Source organism: Curcuma longa, chromosome 7, assembly GCF_044706935.1.
Source record: "Curcuma longa cultivar G26 ecotype Majalengka, Jawa Barat chromosome 7, ITB_CL_G26_1.1, whole genome shotgun sequence".
In the NCBI taxonomy this organism is placed as follows: domain Eukaryota; kingdom Viridiplantae; phylum Streptophyta; class Magnoliopsida; order Zingiberales; family Zingiberaceae; genus Curcuma; species Curcuma longa.
Window position 1 is genome coordinate 3,109,081 of NC_133867.1, and position 22,579 is coordinate 3,131,659.

The following is a 22,579-nucleotide window of genomic DNA, read 5'->3' on the forward strand; positions in this document are numbered from 1 at the left end:
GCTTGGGTGGGGCCCATTCGGATGGTGACCCAGGGATTCGGATTCGGGCCGTAGTGCCTTGGTCGACTGCTTCCGGATGGTGGACTCGATTCGGGCGTCCCTCTCGATCCGGTCCGCCTCCGTTTCCTTACGACCATAACATATTCGATCACATTTGATCTATTTGAACTCCTCTATTTGTCAGCATTTCTTAATTTATTATTTGCCAACATGGATTGAACTTACTTCTCTACTTATCAAGAATCTAGCAAGCTTTAACTTGCTTAGACTTTTCCAACCCACAACAACTACAATAATTTATCAAGTATTTTGTACTTGTACACTTGATAAATACATCTACAAACACAAATTTAACATAACTTAAACTATTTGTCAAATAACTAAAATTTTCATTAAATTCATCAAAATCTCATGATCAAATTCTACCGTTTAGAGCATGATTGCACCAATAATTAATATCAATAATCAAGATTTGGACAACTATGTGTTGATCAACCAAAACTAATGGTTTAAAGTCCTAAACTTTATGTTTGAAGGTTTGGTCAATCTAACTTTTTGTAAAGTCACCTAAGAAGGTTGGGTCAACCAAACCTTAATGTATGGTTAACTAAAGACTAGGTAAATTCAATTGCATATTTGAATCTCCAATAGTCAGCTTAATTAGGTTGAATTAGGAGGTTAGTTTGGTTGGCTAAGGCATGAGAATGTGATCATTAGGGTTTTGTTTATCCATTGATGAAATAATTTGCATCTATCCATTCACTTTAATCTATCGGTTTACGTGTCCATCCTTTAACCAAACAAACCCTAAGGAGCTTGGAAGCTAAGTCAAGTTTTCATCATAGAATTTGGAGTCCTCTTGATAACATCTTTCACACCTAAGGTTACATTTCTGTCAATAGGTGAGTTGGATCATGTTTCTCGACTTGTTAAAGCAATGAAACTTACAAATTGAAGATAAAATCTAAGGCAGACAATATAGATGATTGGCAATTTTATGACAAACATTTATAGTAAATTAGGAATTATTGATCAGTACTTTTGTTGTCTTGCACAATGCTTCATCTGTCTATTAACAGAGAACACACAAAAATTTAAAATCAATTCAATTTTAACATGGAAAAAAGAATGAAGAAAATGCCTGCTTGTGGCTATTAGAGTAGTAGCAAATTTATACTTTTCTGAACTTCATCAATATTCATCCAAGTAACTGTACAAGGACTCATCAGTCCATGATCTATTCAGTGAGAGCAAGCTCTTAAGGAATCCTCTCTTTTTTGTTAAATTTCGCTTGGGCTGTTTATGATGGTTCTGTTCGGCAGAGATGCTTGTTGGAAGTGACTTTTGAGACTCCAGAATATACTGTGATAAGAAAAGAGGGAAAGATAAAACTTATATGGCAGATAACCGAGATGAGTTAAAGGAATTTAGGTTTGATTTAGCTTGAATTGTAAAAACTATAAATGTGAACTGAATGGGCAACCCTAATGAAAGCACATATTAGCCACAGTTTAGGATTCTGTGTTTTTACCAGATTACTCAGTTGTTAAATTAATTTTTGTGAACACTTGATATTTGAAAAAGAATTGCTTCTAATAAAGTCATCGAAAGCAGGTGCAAAAACAGACTTACCTGCTTGGATGATTTGGGATTATTTGATCTGTCTGATATAGTTCTTGCACGTATAAGTGGACTAGAAGCTCGAAGTGGTGAACTTGTTCTTCTTTCTATATTTAAAAGAACGAAATATCCATCATATAGATTTCTGTTTGTACTCGTGCCATTAAATTAGTTGTCAAGTCCATAGAGAATACCTTGAGATATGATCTTCTCTGTGCGCGGTAAAGGTGGAGTTGAGCATATGCTAGGAGGTGGGAGCAGCATGTTCTCTCTTTCTGGAGGAGTAGGTGATGGAGATCTTAATCGAGCATTTCTGCTAAGGTAAACATTAATCAATGACCAGTCTGGATACCAATTCAAGAATTCAGCATTACTAACTGAAGAGTGGCACACCTCATCAGAGACAGTCCATGCCTAGCTGCTGAACAAGCACCGCACAATATGTTATTATACAAGTTTCAACTTTTTGTCCGTATATCATTAGTAAAGGATAAGGATGCAAGGATGATTTTACCAGTTTGGTGACCTTGTATTCTGTTGTTCTCCTTAGATGGATAGAACCCTTCATATTTTAGGATGGGTTGTGTGTCGGAATCAGCTAAGGATTCACCTAATCAATGAGAGTGCAAATTCAAAATCGTAAGACATTGAATGAAGCTTCATCAAGAAACCAAGTGGTGACATGCAGGATACAGAAAATGACAAGATATATAGAAAAGATGAAGACTGGTAATTTGCCTTGCAAAATGTAATGTTTGTGATACTTTGGGGTTCTGATCAAAAGAGATTGCTGAGAAAGGCCTTCTTGGTCAATACACATTTGGCACGTACGGAGTTTCTGAAATTAGGGAACTGATCAGATGTTGCATTACCAATGAGCATGAGGTACAAAAATAATAAAAACCCATACCTGCTCAACACAGGATATTTCAGACTCTGCTAGAAAGACCTCATCAACCTCTTCATCGAGAAGATTATTTACCTTGTATGATACAGAACCTAAATGATCTACAGCATTAACAATGGCCTCAACAGCATATTCTTTCAGTGCCCTCATCACTCTGCTTGAGACAAAGCTCCAAGTTATGATGACTTCTAACAAATGAATCTCATATCCTAACGAAAACATGGCATGAGGTAGGTTCAAACATACACTTCTTTCCTCTCATTGTTAATGTAAGATAATTCAAAATACTCGGCTGCTGAGTATAACTGTGATCTCATAGTCCTCAGGCCCTGACAAAGAAGCAAAGGTGTTTTATATTCACACAGTAGGCCAAAGGTGTCTAACATGTTAAGTATGAAAACCTTACTCCTTCAATTGAGGGAACAAAAGAAATCCCAAAATAGAAATGTATGTTCAACCTCCTAGTATTTAGCTTGCCCAATTATCTACAAAGTTGTTTGTCTAACATACGATATCAATTATGAAAACCAATACAATGACAGTGTGACACTTCATCAGACTACTAAAATCTAAAAGCCATTGATCTGTTAAGAAAGGGCCTGATTCATAATATGTATAATCTAACAAACTCCCTCATAGTCAAGCTAACCCAAGCTTCAAATCAATATGAGAACCAGATAGCATAATCAGAAAGAAGCATAGAATGACCAGAGAAACATCGGATGAATTTCAAGCTTATGACCTTATTTGTCATTATGAATTATGTGGACAACAATATAACTAAAAAACTTAAGTTTCAAGGCATATTCATCCGCTCAAAAATAATAAGGTATCATCTAACCAAGAAACCCCTGTAAATTTTCCCTTGTCTTACTATTTATTTGAGTTTCCTTGTCTTCCTGTCAAACTTTCCCACACACTGAACATCCTTTGCCAATATGCTCTTAAGAGAATGGAAATTTACAGAAAGGCATATGACAAGAATTCCAAAACGTCTCTTTTTATCTGAAAAAGATGTCATATCCGACCTACATAGGCAGAACAAGGCCAAAATATCCAAAAAGCAACAATCACATAAATAGAACTGAGGATCACGAAACAGTCACTCAAATATCTAGGTATCCACGATAATACTTGTTCTAAAGATCTACTTGAATATAGCAAAGTGTTCTGTGATTAGACCTAAATTGGAAGGTGAGAGCCAGGAAGCTTCCTAAAAGTGCAACAACTTATGCATTATGCTGCTCCGCCTCTAAGGGAAAGAAGACAACAAAATGGGGGGGAGTAGAGTACCTTGAGACTATCTGAAAAGTGCAGGCTTTGTTGAACGGGGAGGTCATCCCAGCTCGACGCTTGTTGATGATTAGCGGAAAACGAAGATCCGGAAGGTGACGGAGGCTCCATAGACGCAAAACGAGCTTTTGACAGGGAAAAAGACCTCGATTTGCCCTCTTCCAGCCACTGCAAACCACAGGAAGCAAAACACTCAGGCATTCCCGTCGCCGTTTGGTTTCCCAGCCTTTAGAAGCAAGCCCAAGAGGAAAACTTGAGGGAGCCAAGGAAATTGCGGAGGAAATACCTTGTCGCGCTGTCACGAACCAAAGCCGAGGCCCATGTCTGGCGGCGCTCCACTAGGGACTGGATCAAGGGACCATGGGGATGGTGCAGAGAAGCTGCGATGGCGAGAGTGGTAGATGCGATCCCTTTTCCAGTGCCGCACTAGGAGGGCGAGGAGGAGAGGATGGTCGCCATCATGATCTTCTGGGTCGTCCCTGTGCGCTGCTCAGTGACAAACTAGGGAGGTCGCTCCCTCTGTGTATTTTGTCTTGTTCATTAAACAAAATTTCATTTTAACCCCGTTCTGAAACTAATCTTTCAGAATACCCTTCCTAATTTCACTATATTATCGTACTACCCTTCGCGAGCCGATTTACAAAAGCCTCTCAAAATACTTTAGTGGAAAATTAACAAAAGCACCTTTATTATCATTATTTTCAAAAAGAGCATCCTAAAAGTACCTTTATTTTTCAACTTTATTGTAATAGCTTTTGCTCAATGTACTTAAAATTAGTTTAATATTGGTCAAGATTATTTAAATATTAATTTAAATAGTTTGAATTTAATTAAAACTGATCAAATGCTATTAAACCAATAAAATTATTATTATTAAAGTAATTTTTTTTAAAATTGCTACAAAATGTAGAGTAATTTTAGTAGTTGAGTAACATTGAAGGGAACATCTTTGATGAAAGTCACTTAAAATAGAGCAATTAGAACAACTTTACTCCAATTATTTATATTGAAGTAGTTTTTGTTAAAAATTTTATAATAATATTAGATAAAGGTATTTTTAAAAAATATAGAGTTCTTTTTTTAAAATGGACCTTTTTAATTTTTTTTACTCTTGATATTTTTTTTCTTTCTCAATTTATCAATATATTATTATTTTATTGACAAACAAAAAAAAAGTAAAAATCAAAAGGCCGTCTCAACTTATACATATCGTCAAAATGACACTTCTTTCTCAAAAAAAAAAGTCAAAACGACGGCTTATCAAATATTTTATTTTCAAAATACCTCTTATTTCAATGTCATTGTAGCAACTATCGATAGTTATTATAATGTATAAAAGCTACTTTATAGTTGCTATAACATATTTAGGATTTAGAGTTTACCATTTAGTTTGATTAGAGTGAAATAGATAATTTTTCACATTGTAGTTGTTACTCAATTGTTATTTCACGTTATAGCAGTTGCATGTAGCTGATATACATTTATAATTAAATTTTAAATTTAAAATACTATTATATCAAAATATATATTCTTTATCAATTTAGTTAAAATTATTTAAATTTCATTAAAATTATTTTAAATTAATTAAAATCAATCACTTTAAAACAGTTATAGAAGCTATTAAGTAATTGCTACAACACTACACCAGTAATGTATTAAATATTACATATTATAACAATTATATAATAATTTATACACATTATAAGAGCTAATCTTAATTATTATATATAACATTGAAAATGAGGAAAAATGATGTAGAAGATATTCAATAATTTGTATATATTATAATAGTTATGAAATAAGAGATACTATGAGCGAGCTTAAGTGAAGAGGAGACCATGGAGCTTTTGGGTCCTGCGATCACAAACACCATGAAAGGGAAGGACAGGGGTTGTCCTGCGGGCGACCACTCCGATGCTTAAGTCAGCTCGTGGAGAGGGAGGAAGAAAACGAGAGTGAGAAGAGAAGATTTGAGATTGCATACCTCCCTCCAGTACAGAACCAACTTTTTATATAAGTCTAGAGCGTCATGTCACATTATGAATATGACTGGAGACTCATCATCATTATGAATGTGTCAGAAGGTATGGTATGGCCAGAGTATATGCCCCATTGCTGACTTGTATTTGAGAGGGCATGTCACTCACATCTATCAGAGTATTGCCATGATGGATTGCAGAGGTGGCAGGAGGACATTCACAGCCGTATGATGGAGGAGTGATCTTTGGAAAAGGGGAAAAGTTTGTATTGGGCTAGGACAGAATTGAGGAGCCGACATGACTTACGTCTGAATGGGTTGACTCGGCTCGGTCGGGGAAGCTGCTTTGAGGATCCAGACCGGCTCGGGAGGTGGTGTCCATATGAAGCCGAATTGGCCTGAAGGGGTCTGTCTCCTTATGAATCTGACTCGGTCCCCGCATTGACTTGATGGGTTCGACGAGGGGATTATGCTCCGAGCGCTCGAGAGGATGAGATTCAAACCGGCTTTGCGTGAAGATGAGGAGTTGGCTCGGTTGATTCAAGAGCGGAGTGAACCCTATTGAGAGGATTCGGACCCGTTGCAGAGGACTTTCATCAGGTCTTGACCTGATTCCCTCGACTCGGCCTGCAAGACCCGACTAGGGGTTGAGGTGTCGTAGGATTCAGTTCGATCCGAGCTTTATGACTCATGCTATTGAGCCCGATAGTCGCTCTCAGACTTGACTAACCGTGACCCACTCCTTACAATTATAACACCAATAAAAAAAAATTGAGAAACATGAGTTAAACCTACTATCAACAGTGAAAAGCTCCGCTTTTAGCCCCTATGTAATATATTTTATGAATTGGTATATATCCCTAAATTTTGACAATGTTAACTTGATGGGGTATGTCCCTAAAAGTTTCATTAATTTTCATAGCCTTTCTTAACTTTCCCTTTCAAATTCTTATGTTTTAAATCTTAATGACAACCTATTCCATTTAAATTGGTTAGATTAGCATAAAAATTTTGATTATGATTTTTTGAAGTTTGATGTTTGTTTGTTGAAGAAGAAATTATAGAAAGTATGATAAATTTTTTATTTTTCAGATATTCCATGGTCATTGTATTGATGGAAGTCGGATTTGGGAGCGCTAATTTTTCATTTATTGGAAGTTGTCGTTATGTCAATGATCTTTATTTGATTTCAATTCCTAATGGTGCAACTCTAATAGAGATATTCCAGAGTCTAAAGCGAAAATGTGATGCTATTAATCCCGAGTTAACAGTATTGCAATACATAACACCCCATGAGAAGATTGCAGTAACATTGAACGAAGATGATGACGTCTAAAATATGATAAATCTTCATAGTTGTCTGAAATTGAATATAATCAAATTGAGAGCAGCTTCAAAAGATGATCAAAGTCAGGTTAACATAAATGTTGAAAGGTAATTTTTATTTGTAATGTTATTTTGGTTTGAGTGCAAGGTTCAAAATTAGCAATGTTCATATATTTTTTTGTACTAGTTATTTTTTTTGTAGCACATGACTATTATTTTTCATTATTGATTGTGTATATTAGTTAGTTAATAATTTTAAAATATCTATTATAGTTTATATTGCAAGTTCAATTGTCATTAAATGAAAATTGAGTTGGTTGCTAATGTATTGTTTGATTTGTATTAAAATGGTAAGGTTTGATTTCGATGATGAAGTTTGTTCGAATGGAGGCAACGAGCTTGAAGTTTGCACTGTAAGCAATTCTATTGATTCTTGGATGCATTGCATATCTTATGAAGGTCAAACATTTAAAGATGCTGCAGAGTTCAGGATTTGTCTTAAAAACTATGCTATTGCTACTAGACGATCATTTTCTTACAAGAAAAATGATAGTGATAAGATCATAGTTATTTGCACCAAAGAAAATTGTCAATGGAGAATTTATGCCTCCAAATATAAATCAGATAATTTATTCGGCATATAAGAAAATGCAACTTAATCCATAGTTGTGGGGATGACAATTTGAGGACTAGAGGTCACCCTAAAGCTGATTCAACTTGGGTAGCTAATGTGGTGAAGGAGAAGTTAAAGGGAGAGCCATCATATTGTCCATGTACAATGATGAAGGACATTCAACGAGATTATGGAGTAGAACTTGAGTATCATAAAGTTTGGACGAGCAAAGAAAATTAATGAAACCTTGGTTATCTGCCCAAGGTTATCAATGATAACCTTGTTTGGTTCAGGTTATCAAGAATTCCTAGGTAATACAGTATTACTGCCACGTCAGCAAAATAGGTTATAAACCCGGAATCTGATAACCTTAACAGGGTAAGGTTTTTCACAATTCCGGGGTTAATAATAAATTTATCCCCAAAATATCCTTCAATATTTATCATTTAAGACAAAAATAACCTTATACATGTATTAAATTTCAAACTGCCCTAAACCCATTTTAACCTAGCTCCCGAATCGCCTCATTTTTGCGACCCTTCGTTTTTGTTCTCCGCCGCGTGGTTCCAAAACCCTAGCGACTTCCTTCTCGCACCAGTTCTCCCCTCATCGATGGCGATCATGGGAGCTTGTGTACATGGGCAAGCGAGTGAGCAAGAAGAGCTTCTACAATTCGGGTGAGAGATTTGTTTGTTTGATTCTTTCAAAACAAGGATTTTTGGAGTGATTCCCGTTTGATTTGTTGAGGTGTTGTCTTTTGAAACAAAGTTTTTTGGAGAGATTTGTTTGATTCTTTTAAAACAAAGATTTTTGGAGCTTCTACAACGACATTTGATTTTTTTTGGAGTCTAGTACCATGCTTAGTTTGATGTTTTGGCAATGTCGAACAAGAATAGGACAGATGTAAATGAACTCCTATTAAGGAGCTGCTTTGACATAGAACATTAGGAACATATCAGTGATCTTTTGCTGGAAATTTCTCCTGATTGTGTCCCTCAGTTGGCAGTCTCATGTGAGAGAAAAAGAATTTTGAAATAAAGGTTCCTAAGACATGGTTATAGTTCACTATATTGTTGCTAGGCAATAAAATAAAAACAATAAATATCTTTTTTGTTTTAAGAGAGATATACAACTATATATATTAATTTTATTTGCATCCTTGTCCTCCATCAAGAACAACTAGACTGTGGACAATTTGTTGTCATACTTTGTGGTCGCCCCTTCAAATATACAAGGAAAATTGCATTGTCATTTTCTTTTGGTCCTCAAGATATTGATCATTGGCCTCATCATCATTTTTTTAATCCATCCCTTGCAATGAATGAGGAACATGAAACATGTTCCTAATTTTAGTTATTAACGACTCTAATTCAAATGTTTATCTATTTCGTTTCATCACTTTGAAAGTTCATATTAACTTATTAGAGTTCATTATTCACGTCTTAGTTTTGATGTAGTTATAAGAAGACATCATAAAGCAACTGTCTATGTAGCTTATATAATACATAAGAATGATTTCTCCTTTACAATTCAATTAAATATTTGCAACTGCCTTATTTTCATGATAGGTTGATATGGATCAATTAGCAGTAAGGCAAGAGATGAAGATAATTTCTCTAATTATACGCAAGAAGAGGATGCAAAGGAAGTTATTGATGCTTTTATTGTTGGCGGTTGTCTTAGCTAACAAGAGGAGTGCTAGGTTTAGGAGGAGCATATCATATACTCATCAGGCATTGTCTAGATATAATATTAGGTCTATAAACTTAAATGAAATGATTTTTCATAGTGATCGACAATGTGTTGATAATTGTAGGATGGATAGAAGGTCTTTAGACAAACTTTGTTCTTTGCTAACGACTCATGGAAAACTGGAAGGAAATAAAAATATGTCAATTAGTGAACTTGTAATATCTTTTCTTCACATTATTGCACATAATGTGAAGAATAGGGTCCTAAAACGCCAAACAGCTAGATCCGGTGAGACAGTTAGTAGGCAATTTCATTCAGTTTTGAATTCTGTTCTACGGTTACAAAACATTTTGCTTAAGAAGCCTGAACCAATCCCAGAAAATTGCATGGATGAGAGGTGGAAATGGTTTAAGGTACAAGTATATAATTTCTATATATTTATTTTTAATTATTTAAATGTACACAATAAATTAATTTGATTTATGATACTTATTTGAGTGTAGGGTTGTTTGGGAGCATTAGATGAGACGTATATTAATGTCAATGCCCCAGCAGTTGATAAACCTAGGTACCGAACCAGAAAAGGTGAAATTGCAACCAATGTCTTGGGTGTGTGCACACCGAACATGCAATTTAGCTATGTCTTATCGGGTTGGGAAGGATCTGCAGCAGATGGTAGAGTCTTAAGGGATGCTATTAGTAGGAGGAATGACTTGAAGATTCCTCAAGGTAATTAAGTTATAATTATCATAAAATGGGTTGTTATTATATATATTAACACATGTTCACTTGTAATATAGGTTGTTATTATTTGTGTGATGCTGGATACACAAATGGGGAAGGATTTTTGGCACCATATAGAGGTCAAAGGTACCACTTGACTGAATGGAGGCAAGGTTACCAACCAGCAACAGCCAAAGAGTACTTTAATATGAAACACTCTCAAGCCAGAAATTGCATTGAGAGGTGTTTTGGCATTTTAAAAGCTAGATGGGCTATATTGAGAGATAAGTCATTTTATGATGTTAAGACTCAATGTAGGATTATTTCTGCTTGTTGTATCCTGCATAATTTCATAAGGTATGAAATGACAATTGATCCGATAGAGAGTGAGCTTGATGTCCTCGAGTCAAATGAAAGTGATGATGATGATGTCGATGATGGTGGTGATTTGATCAGACATTGTGAGACCAGCCCTGCTTGGACTGAATGGAGAGACAAGCTTGCGGATGATATGTTCACGAGCTGGCAGTCATCGGTTAATTAAATATAATGTTCTGTCTTGAAATTTGGGTTTCTATGTATTTGAACTCTTTGATTATATTGTATTTGGGTTTATTATCCATTTGAATAGTTTAAACAATTTGGTTGTATCTGGATTTGATTAAGTTTGAACAATTTGATTGTATCTGGATTTGATTAAGTTTGAACAATTTGATTGTATCTTGGATTTATTACGTTTGAACAATTTGATTGTATCTGGATTTGTATATTATTTATTTAAACAATTTGATTATGTTTTATGCAAGAATAATGTGTTATTTGGATGGTTTAATTTCAGTTTTCAATGGAAGGACATAGCCAGAAGAGGATAAAAGGAGTAGCAACAACCAAGGATGCACCAACTGAACAAGTAGAAAGTTCAATGCCAACGAAGTTCAAAAGAAAAACATCGAGCACTAAACACTTGTGGACAAAACAAGAGGATGTTGTTTTAGTTGATTGCCTTGTTGAGTTAAGCAAAAATTCAGCTTGGAAGAGCGAGAATGGTTTTCGAACTGGGTACTTGCTGCATTTGGAGAAAGTCATGGCTGCTAAATTGCCATCCAGCAATCTGAAAGCTACCCCTCATATTGAGTCAAGGTACAAGCTACTAAAGAGGCAATTCCATGCTATCAACGAGATGTTGAATCATAGTAGTGGATTTGGATGGAACGATGTTGAGAAGTGTATCATTGCAACAAAGGATGTCTTCGATGATTGGGTAAAGGTAACTTTTTCTATTTTTGTGTTTAATAGATCACAAACTTTCCTTTGAATGTAACTTTGGTCTTGATAATTTTGTTTACTAATGATATATTTTTTAATTTAGAGTCATCCAGCTGCTATTGGTTTAAGGAACAAAGAGTTCCCCCACCTTGATGACTTGATGTCTGTGTGGGGGAAAGATCATGCCACAGGAGCTAATGCAGAAACCCCAGCTGATGCAGTAGAAGAGATAAATTTATGTGATGAAGAGATTGACACGTTTGATCTTGAAAAAGAAGAATATGCTGAAGGTCACAAAGATGAAGAATTTGATGATGACAACCAGAAGATATCTGAGACTCCAAGTTCATCTGTTTGTCCAACAAACAAAAAGTCAACCAGAAAGAAAAAAGGGAAGTCTGATGATGCTCTAGGTGACTTGGTGGGAGAGATTCGAAATTATATTACTTCTGTTTCTAAATCTGATGAGGAGATCTCCAACTACTTCAAACAACAAACAGAGAATAATCATAGAAAAAAGAAGATATACGAAGAGTTAATAGAACTTTCTGAATTTTCTGAGCAAGAAATTATGGATGTTGGGGAGTATATTCTCAAGGATGAACACAAGCTTGACAACTTCTTCGCATTGCCAAAGATATTTAGGAGAAGTTACGTGTTGAAGTTGCTCTCTGAGATCCATTCCAAATGAATTAACTATTTGAATTAGATTGTTATTTTGGTATACATTGTTGGTACTTATATTTTGGATATATTTTTGGATAGTCGTGCTATCATTTTGAACAAAACTTCTTGGATGAATGTCATTTTGGATTGAACTTAAGTTATGTTTGTGTGAATTTTTTCATTTTGGATTTAGTTTGATGTAGCTTTGAAATGAAATGTTGTCTATGCTGGTGAATTGAATAGTTTTTGCAAAGTTCTATGAAAGGACAAGATCAGCAAGTACTTGTATTTTTATAAGGGTTGTTTTATACTTTTGATACTAGTACTCCATTGACACATGCAGCAAGTTCAAAATATGAATTGACGATGCTTTCAGCAAGCTTTATGCCTATAAAGTGAATAGAGTAAATTAAGAATGTGAAGTTATTTTGTGAAAAATAAAGTGATAGATTAATCAAGCTATAAAGTTAAAAATTTTAATTTCAGAATATGTACATTAAACCACCGATGAACCGATTAAACCGGTGTAAATTTTTTATTATTAAGATAATAATTTTTTTTAAATAAAACCGAACTTACCCCTATTTGTTAGAGCCTCTCTTAAGATAATTTAAAATTTTAAAATTTATAATATATATTATATTATTAATATTATAATTAATAATTTAATTTAATTTTAAAAATAATTAAATATCAAATTAATTTAATTGTAAAAATGATTATAATTGAACTAGGGGTAATATAGTAAATGTTAAAGTAAGTAATGTATTAAAACCTTCAAACAAACAAGGTTTTGTCTCATTACCTAGGATTAAACCAAACAACATTAGGTTATGTTTTATTCCCTATAACCTTGGTTATGTGATTACTTGGTAATCACATAACCAAGGTAATCACGGATGACCCCCAACCAAACGCACCCTATAGTGCAAAAGAGAAAAAAATCTTCAACTAGAACTCTTGGGCTGAAAGTTAGCATAATACTGAAGCACCTCTAGAGAGTCCGGAATAAGTAATAAAAGGCACCTTTGGACTCCTTGCGACCTCAAAACTCATATAACCTGAAATGGGTATAATCCGAGCTCTTTACGTTGATCAGGAGATTTTGATTGAAACTAGCTAATGGGCCTAAGTTATTTGAATTTCTGCAAACTTGCACTCATCTGATAAGGTTGAGTGAGAAGAAGGTAGATATTGTATTAAACATTAATTTTGATTAAATGCATGGTGTGGGGAGACCAGACCCAACTTGGGCTTGATATGCTCTCATATCAGGCCAAACTTGGGCTTGGTCTCCCTAGACGAGGCCCTTGATAGAATTTATCAATCCCAAGTTGGATCTGGTCTCCCTAGATCAGACCGTTGATCAAAACCAAGGTTTAACATCATATCTATCTTCTTCTCACTCAATCTTATCAGATGACTACAAGTTTAGAGAAATCCAACTAGCTTAGGTCCATCAATGTGGTTCGATCAAAACCTACTTATCAACCTAGAGAACTCAGATTACATCAATTTCAAGTCCTATGGTTTTATAAGGTCGCAAGGAGTCTAAAGGTGTCATCTATTACTTATTTTGTGCTCCCCAGAGGTGCTTCAATATTATGTTTACTTTCAGCTAGAATGTTTGGACTTGGTCTGTTGGAGATCAGGATCACATTGGACTTGATTTAAGAGCAAATCAGATCCAACTTGGTCTTGATCTGAGAGCACCTCTAGGGAGCTCGAAATAAGTAATGGAATGTACCTTTGGACTACTTGCGACCTCAAAAACCCACAAGACGAAATGGGTGCAATCCGAACTCTCTAAGTCAATTAGTGGATTTTGACCAAAACTCATTCATGGACTTAAGATATTTGAATTTCTGCAAATTTGTACTCATCCGATAGGATTGAGTGAGAGTAAGATAAATATGGTGTCGCACCTTAATTTGATTAAGAGCCTGGTGTGGGGAGACCAGACCTAATTTGGGTCTGATAAGTTCTAATCAAAGGTATGATTTGGGGAGATCAGCCCAACTTGGGCCTAAAATAAGAGCATATGAGGCCCATGTTAGGGCTGATCTCCCCATACCATACTCTTGATCAAAATCAAAATTCGACATCATATATACCTCCCTTTCACTCAATCCTACCGAATGAGTGTAAGTTTGTAGAGATCTAACATTAGTGGATTTCAATCAAAATTCACTTATTGACTTAGAGAGCTTGGATTACACCCATTTCAGGTCATGTGAGTTTTTGAGGTCACAAGGAGTCAAAGGTGCCCTCCATTACTTATTTCGGGCTTTCTAAAGGTACTCCAATATTATACTAATTTTCATCCCAAACATTTTAGTTAAAGACTTTTTTCTCCTTGACACTACTAAGAAAGCTCGAAAATAGTAAAGGATGATACATTTCGATTCCTTAACACTTTAGAAACTTATATGATTTGGAATGAATGTTATCAAAGCTTTGTAGGTCGATTAGTAGATTTTGATCGAAATCCACTAATGGATCTAAATTATTTGGTTTTTTATAAATTTGTAACCACATGCAAGTTAAATGTTTAAAATTTTAATTTAATTTAATCTTTAATTAACTTTCTTCTGGAATTACTTAATTTCGTTTTAATATTCTCTTTTAATTAATTATTACCTGAGAAGTTTACAATTAATCATTTACCTCTCTTTAAAGTTTAAAATTGCAATCACTTCTTTCCTTTTACTTCAAGTTATTAATTTCCTCTTTTTCCAAATTTTTAATTTATTATTTCCTTATATGTTGAATTTACAATTGATTCTCTCCTTAAATTATGAGATTTTAAATTTTACAAATAGTTTGTTTTATATATCATTTAGATGCCCCCGGCTAATAATATTTCAATTGGAGGTAACTAAAATTGGTAATGTTTAACTGATATTACAGTAATTTAACTAATATGAGATTTTTCTTCTCTTCTTGAATTGTTTCAAATTAACATTTTGTTCTCTTCTGTTATTTAAATTTAGAATTAATTCGATCTTTGATGAGTTTTGAAATGGAGAAGAGCTTCATGGGATCATAAAATACTTCTAAAAATTAAAAAGAAATTTTATTAAATGATAATTAAACTTACTATATTATATAATATTGAATGTTAAGTTATGATTTGAGCAAATGAGTAAAAGATAAGAGTTGCAAAGATGAAGATATTAAGATGTATGTGTGGACATGTGATGATAGATAGAATAAGAAATGAAAGTTAGAGAGAAAATCGGAGTTGTATCTATTGAGAAAAAATTTCGAGAGACACATTTAAGATGATACAGATATGTACTTAGACGATCAATAAATACTCTAGTTAGGCGATATGAAATTATGATAAATATGTACATCAAACGAAGAATATAAAAAAAACTTGATTAACAATTATAAATAAGATAAAATATATTTAAGTATAAAGGATGATATAATAAGGGATAAAATCTAATAACGTAGAATGATCTCGATCTCATATAATAGGTAAATTTTGATTGTTGTTGTTGTATCTTTAATGAGTTTACTAACTTCTAAATAAAATCTAAAATTATAATTATTTTACTTGATTTTTTAGGAGGGAATTATTTATTATTTAATTGTTTTTTCTTCAAATTTTCAGGTATTTATTTTTAAGCTTGCAATTAATTTTTTCCCTGTTATTAAAAAAAACTCCAACGCCTTTTTTTAATTAACATTATTAGCTAATAATTTTTAATATTAAATCTTCCTTAAATTTTAGGTAAAAATCAAAAAGGTCTTTCTAATTTTTAAAACATCGTTTATTCTTAAATTTTTCTCAGGGCGTTTTAAATCTAGATTTTTTTTTGCATTATTAAAACCATAAAATTATATTTTATAAATTAAAGTTTATGGGTATAATTATTTTATTTCATAAAAGAAATTTTTTTATCCTGAATCAAAACTAAAAAGTTATTTTTATAAATTTAACTTTTTAGGGGAGTAGATATTATAAGATTACTTCATCCAAACTAAATCCTAAATTTTTATTTTTTGCAATTGAAATGATTCGTTTAAACAATTCAGATTTCAGTAATCTAGCATTCATCCAATCATCCATATATAAAATTCATTTTTTTCAAAATAAATAATAAATACATCTGACAAGTTGCAAGTGATATTTATGCAATCTCAAGTGAAAAAGAATGAATCTCAAGTGCAATGACAACTGATGATGTATATTGAAATTAAACTACAACATCAGAAATTTTATTGTAAAAGATTGAAAGAAATTTGATCTTTGGCAGAGACAATCTTCTTTTATCAGTGACATTAAACTACTTAAAGATGTATAAGATATAAACCACCAAAAAAATTTTGTAGGAACAAGCAGATGGCTTCTCTCGACAGTTCTACTTCATGACTGAAACTTTGCTCGAAGTATCCACAATGGAGTCGAGAAACCATCAAAGAATTATCAGTTTATCGGTGTTGGTTGACCAAAAGCATGCTGTTAGAGCGGATGATCCATCCATTGCGTTTCGACTCAAGAATGAATCAGAACTCGAGAGACAGTGGAGGCTTGTCTGAGGCATTGGGAGAGGAGGATGGCTCGTCCAAGGCATCAGGGGAGGAGGGTGAGTCCTCTGAGGCATCTGCAAGTGCTCCAAGCATGCTTATGACATCTGTTATGTCGTCCAGATAATACTTCGCCTTGCTTGGCTTCTGCCCCACAGTGCAGCCGAATATCGATGAGTGACGAGCAACTAGATTCTTCGAAACTATACTCGCGACGTCTTCAAACATGTCCTCGTCGGACCTATCATCACCAATGCATAACACGAAATCAGCTTGTCTGCCATTCTCCATCATTGAGGATAGAATCTTCTCTACAACTAGACCTTTGCTGACTCCCTGTAGAAGCAAGAAGAGCAAGTTAGACTGTAACAAGACATGATCTTTAACTGGACAAGAGTTTCATCATAGCCAGTACTAGTTCTAACTTCAGGACTGCAATAGGACTTACATGCCCCCATACGAGACAAGCTATTCAGATTGTGGCATTCAAAAAAGCATAACAATAATACAACAAAAAAAGGAAAGCATACCTGAGGTTTTACTTCCACAATGAACTGACCACTCTTCACTGATACTGGTTCATTTGCAAGTACACTTTCGAGATGATCGAGCATTTCCTTAGACTGAGCAGAGCCAAAGCCAGGGTCTGCATCTTGATGATGCCAAACCAAGGCACTCTTTTTAGTTTCTATATAAGATCCATCCGTGGACTCTGTATACAATTTCATAACGGGTTCAACAATTTGCATCCATTCAAAATCAGTGCTCTGGTGGCAGGTTTCCCATTCTTGGTCTCTCTTCCACCTGCAAATTAAAAACCAGACCATCATATTTGTTCTCTTGATCTAATTCACTGATGATTCACAAATGGAAGATTCAGCTCTCTTCTAAGATATACACAATAACAACTATTCGAATTAATCAGATTTGCTAATCCCAGAATAATTGACAGCGTTTTTTGCTATATGTCTATCCATTCTTCTTTTTCAATGCAACATAAGTTACTGGGAAAGCTAAATCCTAATAAACTCTATTCACAAAACAAATGTAGAAAAACTACAACCATAGGTATTCAACAACATATCATATATAGTAAGACATTGCTGTCTGTGGAGCTAATTCACACATTTTGCCCAACAAATATTGCAGAAGAAAAGCAAGTAGAAGAATCATACCTAATGAAATAACCATGTTCTGCTGCGAGTCCGAGATTTTCGCAAGGCGTAAACCACTCCTCCAAACCTTCACGCCCTCTCCCGCTAACAATAAACACAACATTTTTCTTGTCTGCGCAGAGAGTTTTGATGATCCTGATAACCTCTGCGGTGGGCTTTTTGTTGAGAGATGTCTGTGGCACCAATGTTCCATCATAATCCAGCAAGATAGCCCTACTCTCAGCCTTCTCATAAGCAGAGACAATCCCATCAATGTGAAGCTTCCTAAAGTTAGGATCGAGTGCCACCACTCGGAATCCAAATCCTAAGCCGATTCCCCAACAATTTCTCCTGAAATGGTCCTTGCAAGACCTCTCCAAATCTTGCATGAAACTTCTTGACCAATAGGCAACATCATGTGTGCTGACATATCGATAATGCTTCTCATGCCTCAGTTCCTTCTCCCCATCAGAGATAGATATGGCTTCATTCATTGCTTCACCTGTAGTCTCTATGTTCCACGGATTCACACGAATGGCACCGCTCAATGAAGGTGAACAACCGATGAACTCCGAGACCACCAGCATACTCTTCTTTGGGCTATCAGGCTTGGACACCTTCACCCTTGGGTATCCCCTGCTTGCATACAATATACTCATAGGGTATGAGGTTCATCCCGTCCCTGACTGCTGTAACCACAACACATTCTGCAATAGTGTAGTAAGCAATCCGCTCTACGACAGACACAATGCGATCGATGAAGATGACTGGGGTGTAACCGTCAGTGCTGAAGGCACTATTGATTCTGTCGCGGCTCTCCTCGATCTCACTCTCGACCTCATTGAGGTCCCTTCCATGGCCCCTCGCTGGATTGGCTATCTGGACTAGGACAGCCCGACCCTGCCACTTGGGATGGACCTTAAGCATGTGCTCAAACGCGAGAAGCTTGAGGTTGATCCCCTTGAAGATGTCCATGTCGTCGATGCCAAGGAGGACGGTCTTGCCTTGAAACTGCTGGTGGAGCTCGTTGACCCGCCACTCCATGTCCGGGAGGCGAAGCACGGAGTTAAGCTGACCCATGTGGATGCCGACGGGCATGATCTTGATGCCTACGGTGCGGCCAAAGTATTCGAGGCCGATGTAGCCGCGCTTGGACTGGTACTCGAGGCCGAGCATGCGACTGCAGCAGGAAAGGAAGTGGCGGGCGTAGTCGAATGTGTGGAAGCCAATGAGGTCGCAATTGAGGAGGGCTTTGAGGATCTCCTCGCGTACGGGGAAGGTGCGGTAGATCTCGGAAGAAGGGAAGGGGATGTGGAGGAAGAAGCCCATGCGGAGGCGATTGAAGCGGCGGCGGAGGAAGGTGGGGAGAGCCATCAGATGGTAGTCATGGATCCACACGTAGTCATCCTCGGGGTTGATCACCTCGATGACCTTCTGGGAGAAGTACTTATTGGCGAGCACGTAGGACTCCCAAAGACCACGGTCAAACCGACGGCCACCGGCGCCTCCGTGGTCGGCGGAGAACGGGAGCATGTAGTGGAAAAGCGGCCAGATGTTGGCCTTGCAGAAACCCTGGTAGAACCGGTCATGGAGATCCGGCGGCAGGAACGCAGGCACGCACTTGAACCGCTCAAGCAGCGTCTGCGCGACGTCTTCCTGCTCATGCGCCTCCACGTCGACTCTCAGCGAGCCGACATAGAGCACCTCCATGTCCTCCGGCAGCCCGTCCTTGAGCTGGAGCAGCAGCGAGTCATCATCCCACCCGAAGGACCACCCGCGTCCATCCAGCCGCCGCCGGGCGCGCACCGGCAACTGGTTCGCCACGATGATGATCCGCTCCTGCGGCGGCGACGACTGCACGTCCGACGCCACGCTGCTGGCCCGCTCCTCCTCCTCCTGCAGGTCCGCCAGCGTCCCCGGCACCGTCATCACCCGCGGCATCCGCCGCCCCGCCCGCTCCCCGCCCAGCCCCAACGCCGCGAAGTTTCCCGACGCCAGATCCAGAAGGTTCGTGTACGATCTCGACATCATCTTTCCTAAAGAACAAGACACCCCAAATCAAAATCAACCCCACACTCGATCGATCGAATAACAAGAAATCCTTACCGGGAACCAATGCAAGGACAGAAACCAATTAGCAAAGCTTATAATAATCCGTCAAAGAAACGAATCGCAGACGAAGAACGAGGAGAAGATCAAGACGGAAACGGCGCTCGCTTTGGATCGCAGCTGTGGCGGAGTCGAAGACGGAAGGGAGGGGAAGGGACGCGAAGGGAAAAAGTTAAGGCGAGGGATGGAAAACGGATAAGTGTATAGGAGAGCGGGTGGGTGCGAGGAAACAGGATAAGGTCGGCGGAGGTGAGCTGGAATCACGCGGTTCCAAACGCACCCGCAGCCATACCCGACTCGCCCTTTCTCTCTCCTCCAAAACCGGTCCCGCTCGTCGCCCGGAGGAGAACGTGGCGTAGGTGGCCACACGTCTTTTGGAGCCCCCGCCAGCTTGGCAAATTCTGGGTGCCAAAATAATAAATAATAAATAAATTCCAAATAACGCACGTTGGTTTGGCCCGGTTTAAAATAATGGACCGACCGGTCGAATTCCAACTCCGCGGTCTCAGATTTGGTGACCGTCGCCGGCGGCGGCCAGGCCACGCCGCGCGGCCAAAATTGACCACGTCGACTATAATCGTTATTAACGACGTGATTAAGTTAACGAGTCTTCTTAGTCTACTTTGATATGATTTGACCACGTCATGAAATAAAATTTATTTTTTTAAAAAAAATAGTTTTAATTTTAAAGTGGGAAGGCATAAAATAGATGGAAAATGAAATCGAATTAGATTCAAAATAATGCGTTGACATTCCTCCAAACTGAAATTGACACATCACTGAAATATATTTAAAAAGAAAAAAAAAAGATATAATTCTAAATCAACTTCAGCACCATAAAAGAATCAAAAAAACGTGCTGCCTATTATAACTATTTGATATAGACTGATATGATTTTTTTTTGATACGCAATTACAAATATATCATTTACTAATTTAAATTTACTAAAAAAATAGAAGATTTTCCCAAGGTGTTTGGTAAAAAACACACAAGAAGCTTAATAAATACAATATTCTATTAATTCATTTAGACGTTTGTCTAAGAAAGGTATTAACCAATGATCATGTGATAAGTGCCCTACAATTTCTTTATTTATTTATTTAACATGCCTTTCAAACTCATCAATCATTAAGTCATAAGGATAAGCAACCTCCACTAAGGGAAGGGAAAGGTGTTAAACCAGCTGATTAACATAATCCTAATAATAATTAGTGAATTAGTTAGTTAGGACATCATCGATCTTTGTTAGCATTGTGATTTGAGTATTAATGCATTAAAAGAGATGTGAGACCTAACTTGTGACCAACTATGATTATTAATGGATGATAAAAGGTATATATAAAAGTAAGTTACCGACAAAAATGTGTAAAATATGTAGATCTATTGAAAGGATGAATGGTTGATTCAAAAACTTAGGACCAAACTAATAATAGTTGTTCAATCGAGGGTCATTTTTTACGACTAAAGATAAGAAACAAAATCTTAAGCTAAGTTAAAGTGATAAAGATGGTGTGGTGTGTGTGTGCCCATCTCCATCGACTCTCAACTTTACGACACAAAAGTTTGCATTATGAGGAGGAAAAGCATTGGAGATGAGCCAATGTGATCACCGTGAAGGAAAGGCAAAAGGCTATGGCTTTAGCCACAACACTTATCACGTATGCCAAGCACTCCATCAACTAGTTAATTAATTGGGTGGCACATAAAGCAAATATCAAGCTTTTCATATCGATTTGGCCAGAAATATGATTCAATCAATCATTATGCCACCAATTATTTGATCAAATAGAATCTTTGAACCAATGAGTGGGTGATCATCGATTTATTCACAACCAACCTAACCATTTTGGCTAGTCTATCGAGACAACTATTTGACTTCCTCATCCATTTAGGTTGATAAGTCCAACTCATTAGCCTTCTTAATTGACTCATTTTATTTTATTTTACTTCTTTTTTTCAATTAGATAAAAAAAAACATTAGATGACAAAATTGACCTCCGGACCGGAATTGGAATGCATGTCGGCTAATTCTATCGGACCACTACGTCCACGTGGAGCAGACGAACGTCGCACGTGCCGTGGAATATGCTACAAGGCAAGGCGGCGAGACCCGGCCCGGCCTGGCCCCTTGCAGGTAGCAACACGACAAAAGTGTCCCTCACGCTTCAATCCATCTCTTTCGCCGAGAAAGCGAGACGATGGCATCGGCATGGTTTGTGTGGCTATTGGCTAATGCATCCTATTCATGTTCATGCATTTTTCATATACATTGATTTACCTTCTTCTTTCTTGCTTCCTTCCTTCCTTCTTAGTCGTTATTGTTTTGATAGTTGTTTTCTTCGGCTGTTCCTCTGCGGCGGGCTCCAGACACTTCAAATCTGCCACCAACTTCCAGCGAGCATTGTAGGATTATTTTGAAGATGTATATACTTTCTACAAACTTTTAAAAACAAATCAATATTCACAAGCATTTATTTACCAGTTCGTTGGGAGCTTGGCGTTCAGCCAGGATAGTTGAAGATGTGGACTTCATCGTGTCCTCTGATTCCTCTCCTGCGACAGGAGATGAGCTATATATGTGAGCGAGTGAAAAGGACAGCAAAATTCTCAAGGGAGAACAGGATAATGATATGTATGTTGATAATTAATTCAAAATTAATAATGAAGTTAATAGATTGATGATGTGGTAATTA

At 36.7% G+C, this 22,579-nt stretch overlaps 2 protein-coding genes and 1 pseudogene across 4 annotated transcripts; 1 reads left to right on the forward strand and 2 right to left on the reverse strand.

The window, feature by feature from the left end:
* Nucleotides 1–1,129: 1,129 nt before the first annotated feature.
* LOC141832296 (putative protein ABIL3) lies at nucleotides 1,130–4,231 on the reverse strand. Of its 3 annotated transcripts, none has more exons than XM_074719788.1 (10): nucleotides 4,107–4,231; nucleotides 3,821–3,988; nucleotides 2,774–2,856; nucleotides 2,531–2,681; nucleotides 2,359–2,458; nucleotides 2,135–2,230; nucleotides 2,014–2,038; nucleotides 1,815–1,933; nucleotides 1,633–1,727; nucleotides 1,130–1,362 (listed from the first exon to the last, which is right to left on the reverse strand). In XM_074719788.1, exons 2-10 carry the CDS (start codon nucleotides 3,929–3,931, stop codon nucleotides 1,192–1,194), a joined length of 951 nt encoding a protein of 316 aa, XP_074575889.1. In that variant the 5' UTR covers nucleotides 3,932–3,988; nucleotides 4,107–4,231; the 3' UTR covers nucleotides 1,130–1,191. The 3 variants fall into 3 exon arrangements, with proteins under 3 accessions (XP_074575889.1, XP_074575888.1, XP_074575887.1); XM_074719787.1 differs by having other exon boundaries at nucleotides 2,014–2,041; XM_074719786.1 differs by having other exon boundaries at nucleotides 1,815–1,936; nucleotides 2,014–2,041.
* A 6,765-nt stretch (nucleotides 4,232–10,996) lies between these two features.
* Nucleotides 10,997–12,164, forward strand: LOC141831793 (uncharacterized). The gene is made up of 2 exons (XM_074719196.1): nucleotides 10,997–11,419; nucleotides 11,522–12,164. Exons 1-2 carry the CDS (start codon nucleotides 10,997–10,999, stop codon nucleotides 12,107–12,109), a joined length of 1,011 nt encoding a protein of 336 aa, XP_074575297.1. The 3' UTR covers nucleotides 12,110–12,164.
* A 4,116-nt stretch (nucleotides 12,165–16,280) lies between these two features.
* Nucleotides 16,281–20,039, reverse strand: LOC141831594 (putative alpha,alpha-trehalose-phosphate synthase [UDP-forming] 7; annotated as a pseudogene).
* Between the last annotated feature and the right edge of the window lie 2,540 nt (nucleotides 20,040–22,579).